This window comes from Prinia subflava, chromosome 1 (assembly GCF_021018805.1).
Source record: "Prinia subflava isolate CZ2003 ecotype Zambia chromosome 1, Cam_Psub_1.2, whole genome shotgun sequence".
Taxonomy (NCBI): Eukaryota; Metazoa; Chordata; class Aves; order Passeriformes; family Cisticolidae; genus Prinia; species Prinia subflava.
Genome location: NC_086247.1, coordinates 31847623 through 31861640, shown reverse-complemented (window position 1 = coordinate 31861640; position 14018 = coordinate 31847623). Strand labels below are relative to the sequence as shown.

At 36.3% G+C, this 14018-nt stretch overlaps 1 protein-coding gene across 5 annotated transcripts in view; it reads right to left on the bottom strand.

Moving 5' to 3' along the window:
- The window catches only part of JPH1 (junctophilin 1), an 82338-nt gene that overhangs the window by 24594 nt on the left and 43726 nt on the right, over positions 1 to 14018 (bottom strand). For all 5 annotated transcript variants that reach the window (XM_063392338.1, XM_063392328.1, XM_063392347.1 and 2 more), the window contains exon 3: positions 3113 to 3231. In XM_063392338.1, the coding sequence (XP_063248408.1) occupies positions 3113 to 3231 (119 nt within the window). The remainder of the gene's footprint in view (positions 1 to 3112; positions 3232 to 14018) is intronic.

Genomic DNA, 14018 nt, shown 5'->3' with positions numbered 1-14018 from the left:
GACTTCTACGGTACCTCATTATGATTCTTACCTGCTGGATGCTACTTTATTTCCTACTGCTTTGTTCTCCTTTTAGTCTCCTTTAAACTACATTACAAAGGCAGAACCTCTTGGTAGCTTCTGATGAATGCCTTAATGAACATAAAGGTGAAACATGAGAGAAAGTATTTGGGATACGAACTGCCCTGGTACAGTCAGTGATGAATATTCACTGTAATTATAATTTATGTGTAATACTAGGCTATATGGCCCAGAAAGTTGCTCTTTAGGAACCATAAATTTACGAGCTTTATCAAAAGGTTTTCAAATATTGAAATGGTTTTAGGCTACAAGTAATTCAGAGATCACTCTTTAACACAGAAGACAATGCTTCTGCAATTTAGAGAAATATTTGTAGTTCACTTCTTTTTGTCTCTGTTTCAAGAGGCTTGTTGATATGCCACATACATTTACTGCTGACAGCATGCTTGCCTACCATACTAAGCAGTTAAGGAAATAAGAGAAAAATTACCCTTTCTCATCATAACCTATTTTCAAGACAATTTAGTACAATGGAAAGCTTTCACTTAACTATAGTTTCAGAGAACGAGACAGAACACTTACTGATACCTTTTAGCAGCACTTACAAATACTGTAAAAAATAAAAAAAGCTCAAGCAACAGAAGAAAATTTGTTCTGAAAATTTGTTCCAGGAATTTTCTATTAGGAAGCAGTAACAGTTACCTTCTTTTCATTCAAATACATGAAAAGCTATTTGAAAAGCAGATATTTACTTCTGTTTGTGTGAGTGAATGTAAATACTTAGAAATATTGATCTATTTTATTACCATAAATGATAAAAGCTAACAGTAACATTGTCCAGTTACTCTTGGTATGACTCTTGGGAAATGCTTAAACAAACAAGTATGTGTACAAGTGAGTGAATTAACTGGTATGAAACAGAAAAAGTGTATCTGAGAAAGGCATCACGTACACCAAGCCTGGAAAACACCTTAGACATGACAGTACTTGAAATCATCACAATGATGCGTGAACCTAGTGATTTGCAGGAGTTTTTTGGGGATAACTGTGACTTAGTTAACATCTTGATGTTTAGAAGTTGTTTACGTAATGGGAATAGATTTTTTTTTCAAATGTAAACAAATATGCTGTATTTGACTATCTTGGAAACAATTAGAGAATTCAAAATTTAGAGTCCAGAAAAGGTATTTATCTTTTGCTAGGAGCTAGCTGAGAGATGTTTTCACACAGAGAACAGAGTAAGCAAACATTGAGAAATGCTTTGCTGTGTCATTCCACCCATATCCAGCTGCACTTGGGTAAGGGATACAAACTCTCCTCTTCTCTAAATAGAATAAAAGTTTCAAATGAGAGGACAGTAAGATGCCACACCTTCTCTCCCATATCTCAGCTGATTTGTCAGCAATGCTACCTCAATTCCTGTGGCAGGGAGTAAAAAGACACCTGAGAAATTCTTGATCTGGCTGATTTCTTGGTGTCAAATGTCACACTGTCAGATGTTGGCATTTTCACTTGAGTACTCTAGTAATTTCTTTATTTGAAGGGTTTGGCAGCTTTCACATAGCTTCTTTCCAATTGCTACAATTCTTTGCATGGCTAAGGTTATCACTTGTTGACTTATGAATGGCATGATGGCCTGCTGCTGTAATCGGGATTTCTTCAGCTGGTGGAGAATGAAATAATAATAAAAAAAAAAAGACTTGAGTATGATAGCAGTAAGTATGGGCCAATAATATAAATCCACAGGAGAAGTAGTACTGAGGTAATTCCCAACAGTGAAAAATACATATTTATACTGTTTTTAAGCTAGTACAGTCTTACAACTGCAAATAGTTCTGTTGAGTTTTACCAACAGTTCTGGACTGCCATGTTCAAGAAAGATGAATTTATATCAGGATGTGTACAAAGAAAGCCTGCAAGACTGGGAAAGGGAATGAAGATTCCGATCAGGTGAACAATCCTTGACTTAGGCACTAAATGAATACAAAAAGAGGTTCCCAATTCCCTCAACCTCAAAACACACTCTCTCTCTACAACCAAATACTTAGCAATAAATAAAAAAAACAAGCATTCTATAAGGTAACTGATAGTATAGATTTAGTAACCAGTTATATATAGTGACCACTTGAACTAAAAATTGACGTAAATAGTTGTGTTTTTAGAAAACGTTGCACAATGTTGCTCTTTGCTCTGGTGGGTCGTTACAGTCTGGATGCATTTAAATAAGTTTTTGCAAAACAAGGATGAGCAGAAAATGACTGTAAGTGAAAACGAATCTCAGAGCTATAATCTGTATTAGCATGCAAGTACAGGCAGATCCTTGAAAAGTAATAACAAGATATGACTCAACTCAATTTGACAGGTGAAAGAAAGGGCAGACATGAAAAGACATTAAACTGGCAAATGGAGTTCCATTTTATCTATCCAATTTTAAGCTAAAGAGCAGTACACAGAAATATGAACCTCACAAAAGACAGCAGAAAAACAAAGCAAAACTTTGCTTCTTCCTATAGCAACTTTCCAAACCCTGTGACAGATGAAAATGGGCTTCAATGCTGATGTAAGTGAGAAAGACTTAATTCTATGCCATTGTGAACATGGGACTAATGTTCTACAGAGCATCCCAGGTGTAACAGAGGAAGATTCCCTTACAGGTTATGTATGTCTAATGCTAAAGCATTCTCCAAAATTCAGACCTTAGCTAACCAAGACTGTCAGGAATTCCACTGGACAGTAAAAAAAGCCATAGACTTCCCACTAATAAACACATTATAAAATTAATCCAAATTTCTGTTGATTTACGATTGCTGAAGTCTGTCTTTGATACTGTCCGGAATAAACTATTAATCTGAGGCAAAGTTATATGCTTGATACTGACTTTTCAACACTCAACTGTTTTCATACAAAGAAATAGTCACAAAAGGATTAAAAATGGAAAATAAAACTTCCTTGAGCAATGTACACTCTTCAGGATGTACGCATGACTCATTTCTGTATAAAAGACAATACTCAAGAAGGAACCAACACTTAATACAAAGTCTTTTCACTGCAATAAAACAAACAGCCACATAAAACCCCAACCTACAATTACCTGGTTGGTAGAAATTTGGTGAAAGTTCTCTGGCAACCGCTCTTGCAATATCACATTCCTGGCGAGCAGCCTGAGCAGCCTGATCCGCAGCATCCGCTTTAGCTCTTGCATGTGCGGTTCTGTACAAAGCAGAAAACAGTTTATATGCAGAGGAGTCTTTGATCAGCTGCATCAAGCATGTGAGAGCAAAGGACCTCAGCTATCATACACTGTCCTGTACAGTGCACTCTTATGACAAATTGTGAGGAACTGCAAATCAGAGAAGTATTTCAGGCTCAAGTCACTATTCTTCTCAGCTCTTCAGTCCTGTTCATCCTTGGATCATATTTACTTGCAGTAACACAATTTACAGCCCAAGCTTGTAATTAAAATTTCTAAATAGAAGGAAAGAATATTATCTGACAGAAACATGGGATTAGGAATTATTTACACGTTACCAGAATGTGTACAGAAGGTCAGACTGGGACACCACACTGACTCCTAAACAGGGTTCTGGGATTTCAGGACCCATGGTGTCCAAAAGGACTGAGGAATGCTACTACCTTTACCACATTTCGAAGTTAATGTGGGTGCCATGTAAAAAATTTATGAAGGGCAAAATTCAAGTGTATTGGCCCAAAAAATAGGAAACATCTTCCACAATCTGATCATGTTGGTAAGGAAGAGCCTGGAAAATGTGTTTAAGACTTCAATAGGCATTTGTAGAAATGCAGACTTAACTGTCCTAAATTCTTGTAATTCATTGAATTTCAAATCCAAAAACAATATGAAAAAAGCAACTTCTCTGAAGTCAAGACCACAATACTTTGGTAAAATAATCTGTGCTCTGTTTCCACTTTTTTTCTCTTGATATTTCTCAAAAATCCTCAAGAACAGCTTGTGCAAAGGCCTCTGATTTCAGACTGCAAACTGATAGCTGTGTTACTGTAGGTTTGCATCACTGCTTGTTCCATCTTCCCTCACCACTTCATTTTCCAAACAGTCATCTGTTTGAAAATTCCTGATGGCAGTGATCTCTCTGTGCCTCTACAGCATTAGCACATAGCCTAGAGCTATGAAATGGCTCGTTAGAACAGAGGAGAAGCTAAACATGGCAAACCAGCAGAATATTTTGAGACTCTAAAGATATTACTAACATTTCTAAACCAAATACATTAAATTTCATGATATCATAACATTCTAGTAGAAAACTGACACAGAAGTAAGAAAAGAATTAGTTAACAGGACAACAATAGAACCAAATTTTATCCCATGTGCCTGGTAACAGCAATGAATAGTAATTAAATAAATGAAAATTTCTAACAACGTCACTGTAAATATTCAGTTTTATTTTCAAGACATAAAGTGTGTTTTATGTTCTGTGTGTTTTAGACAAAAGAAGAATTAAATGTTAGCATTAAGCAGAATGAGCATCAAGAGATTAACAGTACGGCAGACTTTGCATTTCTAAAAGGATGTTTAATCCCGTAGGGTACTAGTATAAACACAGACATAAAAAAACCACATAGACAGTTTCATCTGTGGTGCCTGGAGAAGATTTATTTAAGTTACATCCTCCCTAAAATGTGTGTGGGGATAAATGTTGAATGTTCTTTCAAAGCTTAGCTTGTCATAATTTACTGGATAAATATTAGCTTATGCTGCCTTCTTGCAGGTCCCCCTAGGTCTGTGAGAAAAAAAGATAATGAGCAAATGAGTTGTAACACCTTTACTCAGGATGGGGGAAGGAAACTGTTAATAAAAACAAATATACCATATAATCCCATATGTGTTCTGTGCAGTTCATGAATGGGTGCATAGTGTGTGCTTGCTTAGTAACAGTAATCAAACCCGTTCTTTCTCTAGAATCATTATTTTCAATTACATGAGCTATTCTTAGCTGCTGCATAATTATGTCTATGTAGCATAAACTTAATGAAGCAATCCTAGCACTGGGACATTGTTTTGTGAGACAATAATGTAGTCTGCTCATAGATAAACTAGACACTGGTCATCTTTTTGTGATGAAAGAACAACCAGACTACTCCCATATAAAAATAGTCTAATACTATTGCTACTGCTAACACAGACATTTTAAAATCTAATATACTAAAAAATCAGCACCAGGAAAACATACTGCCAGGATAATACATTTATTTATTGATGTCTATGATTATTTTTTATATTATTATATACAAGAAGCAAAACAGACATTTTGTTGAAAAGTACAGTATCAGTTAGTTAAGGAATTAAATGGTGACATCAGGAAGAAGCCAGTGTAACTTTGTCACATGAAGCTGGGCAGAGCAGGTCACAACAGGAAGAAGCCAAAGGAACAGAAGGTAAATGAGCACAGCCTTCCTTGGCTGCCTTATCTCACAGCTCTTTTTTCAACTCGCACTTCCTGCTATTCTGCCCCTTTTGTACTCTCAGCGAGGAGCTCCAGCAGGCCAGAAGAGGAGCGAGCAGTGCCAAGGCATGTCCAGCAGTGACACACAGGAGCAGCGCCGCAGTGCCGAGAGGCCATGCAGCCAGAGGAGCTCACCAGCCGTGCAGGGCAAGGCACAGAATGGGGTTATGCTCCTGAGCAGGCCTGCGACAGCCAGACTGAGCTGTGTGCACATGCCTCTGCTGAGACACCTTCCTGACAGCCCCTTTGGCGACAGGAGTGACAAGAACGGGAGAAAGGGGCAGAGCTGCTCCTTCTGTACAGAACAGCAGCTCTGTGCCCTGCCTGGGAATGCAGGCTCTTCGCTGCGTGCGATTGTTTGCTATTTATCACCCTGGCATTTGGATGCTTCACTGGCTAACTTCAGCAATGTGTAGTTTATCATCTCCATTTGCAACTGCATACTTAGATAGTTTTTTAATTTCTTGCACACTTAATTCTAAATGTCAGCCTCAAACAATTTTTCTATTGCTATTTATTTTCCTGGGTTCTTTTTTATTCTGACTTCAACATTTGATCTGCCTGTATGTTTTCCAGAAGACTTGCTTACAATTACTGCTGCTTGATACTGCATTTTATCTGTACTTGTTTTATTCTGCCTTGAACTGACCCGCACACTATCAGACTAGTATTATCAGAAACTATGGATAAATATTTTAGTTTTGAATGACAATGTTTGTAAAGGAGAACGATCCAAGCAGAAACAGAATCCATTTGCTCCATTTACGCTTCACACAGTTTTGGAAAGCTTTCTTTACCTTTCATTTCAGGGGTAAATTTGCCACTGTAAGGTCTCCAAGTTTTGTTTGCTGTCAGCAAGTATTCACAGAAATTTAAGTCTATGATATATCACATCAAAATGACCCACATCTGAATGACTACTTGAGAGCTGTTTTTTTTTTTTTTTCTCCAGGGAACTTTATGTCCTTTGCTATGAGAAGAGATCTTTATGAGAACTCTTGAAAGCAAAACTTGAAAAAAAAGTCTTCTTTCCTCTCCCCAGCCAAGAAAAAGACTGCAGTAGGTTTTGTCCAGGAAAGATTGATCTCATGATCAGCAGCAAAATAGAAATTATATGGGAAAGAAAGCAGCAATCCACAGATTGCAAAACATTACAGAAAGATAAGTAACCTTCTTTGCAAGGCTGCATTCAGGTTCTAATCCATAGCAAAGGACCTTTAACAATTTTTTTATTTTAAGTGAATAGGCGGTTCTTTGTAAAAATTATTTCTCAGCAACTGTAATTCCTAATACACACTATTAACTTTTGCATTACTGTATGGTTATATATGTATTTCTCCTGGAAACTATCAGGACTATTATTAGTATTCCACATGATGTGTCAAACACACCCTTGAAAGCTTTCAAACGAATATAAAAATTAAAGTATTTACCAAAATCAATTCATATTTAGAGGGACACTACCACTTCACTGATGAATGCACAGAGGTGGTAAATTCAGTGAAGACAGGGGCTTCAGATTAAGTTGTATCTGTGGCAGGAATCAAACTGTACTCGCAATAAAAAGGAATTTGCAGCTATAGCTCATGAGGAGTCCTGGTACCACATGCAGCATGTGGAGTCCCTGTAGATACCTGGTAGATACCAGTCTCTGTGACCAGTGAGTGAGGGCTGGGTGACCAATGCCTGACTGAAAATCTGAGAAACTGCATACTAGGGTCTGATTTTTAGAGCAGCCTAAGTTTTCTAGACTGTGGTACAACTGATATCACTATTGATATCTTTCTTTTCTGTGTTTCACTGGGTAGGTAAACTACATATGAACTACACTCAAAATTTATAAACAAAAATTATAAACTCAGACCCAGAGGCTTCTTACAAGCAGCTCCTCTTCCAGCAATACTGTGGTCAGATTTCTATCTATTTATGTACAAAAAATAACTTGAAGGAGGAGTGCTGAGGCTTGAAGAGCTTAATATTATCTCCCTTTCTCCAGCAACAATGCTTATATATAATGCCATGTGCCTGGAATGCATTATGTAATGTTTATCTAAATTTAAAACCCATTTAAAACTATCCATTACCCTCCAGATTATTTTGTATTTCCATGGTATCCTTCAACACACTTGTAATGCTGCCTCACTCAGAGTCAACTAAAAATGTAAGCAGCATATGTTTACTTTGTTTCATTTTTCAGATTTTATTAAACACGGTGAATCCAGCATAAAGTTTTCCTGGAGCTTCCTTTCTATTTCTTAAAATTATAAAAATAATTTTGGTTTCCTTTTGCCAAATATATGACACAGAACTATGCTCCTATCACATTATCCTAAACTAATAATATTTATAATGTTAAATTAACAGATTTCCGTATTGTAAGAACAAAAATATCAATAATGGCTAAACCTATATGAAGTTCTCAAGAGATATCTTTTATTAGTAACAGCTATCATGTTTATCTAACATTACATATTGTGTATGTAATGTTACCCATTACCATCCTTCTTGAAACTGGAATTCTCTAAAAACAATCCTTCCTTCCTGAATTCTAAAATGCAGTGATTGTTCTAGGAAGCAGAGAGTATTGTGTTGAGGGTTTTTTTCAGGTATAAAAATTTCCAGCATTTTCACATTTGTTTCTATCTGTCAGAGAAAAATTCTGCAATCTGCAAAACCAAGTTCTGGTAAAATTGGTACAGAGACCCGTAGCATTTCCAGGTAAAATGAGCTGGAGAGAAAGACTTTAAGGGAAGTTCTTTGGTAGACAATTTTTTCCTTGCCCCCACTGTATTTCTATATTCTCCTCATATAATATATCAGTAATGAATGCCTAATATATATAGAACATCTATGCATTTTTTAACACTGCAAGTGAGAGACTGGCATTTTTCAAGTGTGCTAGTCATTCTCAGCTTCTTTCAGTGATAATACTGGGTGAAAACCAATATTCTGCTAAGGTAGATTTAAGAATATGTACTTGCATGACTGTGTACAGCTACCTAAGAACTCTTAGCTTTATAACTCTCAGCAACTCATTGCTGTAATAGCTTAGAAGTGAGGGTAGGTCACTGACTACCAGCAAGAAATGGGGGTCACTGAGAGAAACAGAAAGAGGAAAAAGACTGACTAATAGATAATGCAATACAAGAGCTTCACTTCAGTAAGAAACTTAAAGCGATCCTAAATTCCAGGTTGAATTAACAAAATAAAACATTTGCCCTCAGCTACACTTTACTTTATCAATCTCCTTTGTGCTTTACTAAATTTTAATCTCAACCAGCCACTCCTTTATGAACTGACTTCACTCAGTAACTGGACTACTTTGGTACTAGCAGCGAAGTCTGATATAGTAAAGCATGAGCAGGTCTATTATACAAACACTGCTGGCACACCAATCTCTATCATCTTACCTAATGGGTTTTGCTTCTGAAAACTTCTCCTTCTCAGCCTAAATTAATTTCTCACATTGTCAGTCCTCATATTAGAGGAACTTAAAAAATACTAACCTTTAGTTAATAATGCCTGAAAAACTGAGGAAATTCCTCACACTTGGCAAACAGCCAATCTGGTTTCGGTACTTGAAAACATAACCTGGGGCTAATGACTGGTAAACCAGATGTCAATTTTTGGCATAAGTAACAGCATAAATAAATTGGGTCTACTTCCACAGAGATTTTTAGGCTAACAGTGTATTGCGCCAGACATCATACTTTAACAAAGTATTTTGCCAAACACTTCACACACATGTAAAGATTATGGGTCCTGCACCTTATCTTGTTTGCCTTGATTTAACATACTTGGATTATTTTTTTTAAGGTTTCTGATTTTGTACCCTATGGCAGTGCATTTAAACAATAGCATAAATTACATGGAATTAATATAGAACACAAAAATGGATTAAAAGCTGACTATGACACATTTCAAAGCTTAATGCAGAAGACATCAAAGGAAACAGTTGACATGTGCATTTTTCCTTAGCAGTTAGCTTTTTGTTCCAGCATTGTCTAATATTTCACTTTTAGAATGTCTCAATACAAGCTAAAGCATACTGTGGTAGAGCTGGCAAGTTACACAACTTCTGAATTCTGAAAAACCCCAAGGACAATTTACTGTAACCTAAAGTTGCTGTAATCTACAGTTTACTGTAACATGAAGTTCAATCATGGCAACTCCAAACCCCACTGTGTTTAAGTGTACCAAAACAAAACACTGGGAACCCAAAATCTAGCTGGTATTGGAGGTGGTCATGGAAAGCAGCACAAAGGCAGATGACACCCTGCTGGCTAGTCCCACACGCTGCTGCAAAAGGAAGGTTAACATCATCTTGATACACTTAGAGCCAGTATAAACTAAGGAATTTGTTTCTGCTGTACTACATAATCTAGCATCCACAGAACCACTAAGGGAACAATGCCCAGCTCATCCACATCCCAAGAAGGAAAAAGTGATCTCAGGACCACAGAACACCTGTGGATCTAAAAAGACAAGCTTTTTGACTCACACTTCCTTAGCCTTTTATCTACTCATTATTGAAAAAACCAACTGAGAAGACACTTACCAAAGTGTAAACACAGTTATCTGAGGGTATTCCTCATTGGAACATGAGGAAGACATAATGGGGAAGAGAAGTGTTTCAGTGTTCCAACCATTAGGAGCTGTACTTGGACACAGTCAACCTTGAAATCTTATGGGTGTATTTTAGAGAGAAAAAGATGGATATTTCTAAGCCTTTGCAATGATATTAGGCACTGTAATAAAAGTGCTCTTTAATCCATTTTCTGAGAAAAGAATTACATAGTCTTTTGTTTACAGGAAGTGAGATTGGTTGATTTTGGGACTGTTTACATTAGGTATTTCAGACAGCTGATGTAAGGGCTCTGATCATCTCATTGGAGACACCCATCTTATTCCATGAAAATAAGAAACTTTTTTCAGTTTGGAGCTCTGAACTGTACAAATGTCAGACTCCTGCAGTGGTCAGCATGAACGTGCCCTGCTGTGCCTACAAATATGACAAACACCAATCTATGTGCTTGTTGAGGAATCAGTTGCTTTCTTATGCCAAGATTCAGAACATGTTTGTATTCTCCTTTAGACCTCTAGGGTCTATATCAATAAACCCAGAACAGCTCAGCAACTCAGGAGTGCCAAAGGTACTCATTTCTGTAATACCAGACAGCAGCTCAGAAGGATTTTAGGTGAATGAAGGACAGCATCCTCAAAAGAATGCATTTCTGAAAATCCACTTTCAACAATTGACATTCAATCAATCTCCCTAGTCTGTCTTTCTGGCCCTCGCTCTTGCTCATCTGTTTGGAAAAGGACTCACATGCAGATGTCTGAATTTACAAAGTTTTTTTGAATTGCTGTTACCATCACAGGAGAGGCTGCTTTACATGGCACTCTCCTTAACTTTAGGTGTCCCACTAGCATTACTTTTATGCTCACCAGATACTCTGCCCCTGTATAAAGGAGCTGGCTCTTCATGTGATGGTATCAGTTTTAACTACCACTCTGTCAGTAGCTTGGATGAATGAATTTTGCTTTCATATTGATTTATTTGACTACAGCACAGAAATTTATTTGACTGGCACAGAAATCATAGAATCATTTGGGCTGGAAAAGACATTTAACATCATCAACTCCAACCATTTACTAAGGACTTCCAAGTCTGCCACTAAACCACATCTCTGAGTGTCACACACCCACAAGTCTTTTAAATACCACCAGGGATGGTGACTCAACCACTTCCTTGAACAACCTGTTCCAATGCTTGGCAATCTTTAGGTGAGGGAATTTTTCCTAATATCCAATCTAAACCTCTGCTGTCACATCCTGAGATTGTTTCCTTTTGTCTTACTGTTTGTTACCTGTGAGAAAAGATCGACATCCACCTCACTATATATTAAAGATGTCACAGTCTTCAATTTCATCAAGATTAGCACCATCACTTCAAGCAGAATACAAGTTTTCCTGTGGGAAAACACACTTTGGACAAAAGACACTTTTGTATACTATGCTCATTGGGGGTTTTTCCCCATTTTTGCAAATGGTGAGTCACTCACAGTATTTCTTCTGTCACATAAATCTTGATGTGTATTTCTCTATCCTACTTTATAGGAGAGATTGTAGTCTATTCTATTACCAAGCCTCCTTAGTGAGCAGTATTTTCTTCCAGTTCTCTGACCCCATAATATTAATTCCTGCAGACAGGAAGGAATGTTTTTTTCAAAAGGGATAAGAGAATAGCTGCAAACAATTTGTTGTTTCCAATCACTAAAGCAAATTATATTGTTTGGCTGAAGAGAGCTTCTGAATCTAGCTGGAAGCATGAAAAAAGATACACACTTGAGCTTCAGCTGCTCCTGATGACATAGTTAAGTGAAGAAAAACAAAAAGGAGGTAAATTCTTTCCTTCATCATGGCATATAAGCTTCATGAAAAGAAGAACTTATTGTAGTAATGATTCTGCACAGTGAAGGCAATCCTACTCAAGGAAACAGGAATGCATGGACCACTGTGATAATTTGCTTAGATAATTTTTAAGGTATGTTTAGTTCTTTGCACTTCCCCCCACCACAGATTTTTTTAAAAAAACTGTTCTCCATCTAGGGCAAATAAAATAAAATGGTAGGTATGATGACTCCTATCATTAGCACCAATATCTGGAAGCTATTCTAGACTCTTAAGTATAAGAAAGCAATAACATTGCTCCAGGGATACAGCTAGAGGAAAAATAAGAAGAGCTTAGGAAATTTTTTTGTATCCAAATGGACTGTTTTTTTCCATTCAAACATTATCCTTTTCAGTGTTCTACTGATTTTTACCCCTTTAAATTACTTTTAAAATAACAGAAAATATGACATCAAATGTCATTATTTAAATTTAATTTTTGATAGAATAATTCAAGTTAGAAAATTTTTGGACACTCTATTAATCAGTAAACTTATTCAGAAAAACTATGTCAAATGTCATCCATGACAATGTCTGTATTCCTTAATCTCTCCTTTATACTGAGTTGATGTGGTTTTTTAAAATATTTTTTTAAAATTTCAAAGAAAAAGAAGTCCACATAGTTAGATCTATTTTAGCAAAGAATACCAAAGCTTTTGGGGAGTACAATGTGTAATATAAGACCAACATCTGATCTCTCTGAACATCAAAATATATATAACTCGCAACACACTTGTTGCATGAAAACTACATTCCCAGAAACAAGAGGAAAAATGTGAAAAATTAGTCAAAATTCTGTGGGTTTTACTGGCTTCAAAAAGTGCAAGATAAAATCCCCAAATCATAAGTACTTCTAGGAGCACACTTCATGCTTTTTCTAAGTGATTTTGGCAGTCTGTACTTACTGTATTGCAGTTTTGGTACATGCTTATTGTCTTGGTGCTTATTTGGTTTTTCTCTATTACGAAAGCTTTAGCACACACATTTGCTTACATTTTCTCAAACTAAAGTAATACTATGAAATTAAAATTTTCATAACAAATGGGAACAGATAGGATACACCGACCACAGAATAAACACAGAAGAGCTTCGTGCATTGCGCAAATCTGTCTAGAAAATGAGACAAAATGAAAATAATGCCTAGAACATAGTGATGAACAAAATAAATTTTTATGAGATATAATAGCGGCACTTATGCACTTGTAACTAAAAAATAAAAAGTGGTGTAATTAAACTATTTAAATGACAAACATATTGCCATGAATTCAAATAATCTGTGGCAATGTTACAGGGTTTTCTTAATAGCCTTTTAAAATCTTTGGGCATTAAAATCTAGTGCAATACTCTCAGCCTTCTAAAGGCATTAACTGTGTTTAAAATTACTTTTTGTGTCCTTAGCATTTTAAGAGCCAAAACTAAATTGGTCTTATCTTTCTTCGCATGGTTCGTTTCTGTTCCTGATTAGGTGCCAGATGTCCAGAAAAAAAGTATTGATAGAAAAATGTCTAGCAAACCACTGGAATAAGTTCTTCCATTTTCGGTTGTTTAAAGATAACTGTTACAAAATTCACAGGAATATGTGAGTAACAGAAAACACTCTCATATTAGAATTTAGCAACTTAATTAAAAAGGGCCTAAGCTCTCCATGAAAGACAAGTACTCAAGTGTAGGGATGGTTGTAAGTAATTTGCCTTTTCTCCAGGCTGACAGATACAAATCAGGCTGTTCATATTATATATTAAACATCAAGAAACCAAACAGGTTAAACAAGCAGAGGAAAGACTTTGATGATATTTCCATCTGTAAACATGTAATTCCTCTTAACTAAAGAGCACTTCAGATTGAAAATAACACCAGGTCATTTCAGACATAGGGCAGCTGACAGCTATTTCACAGGTTTTGCTATCTCCAGCATGAAGGAAATGCAAAATCTGAGTTTATGACAAATGAAGTTAACAGCTTTAAAATAATCTTCTCTCATATACATACCCTCCTCCAATAAACATCTATGCATACGTTTACCCTCTGTAGTTATCTATAATCTGCCAATATAGCTTTGAATAA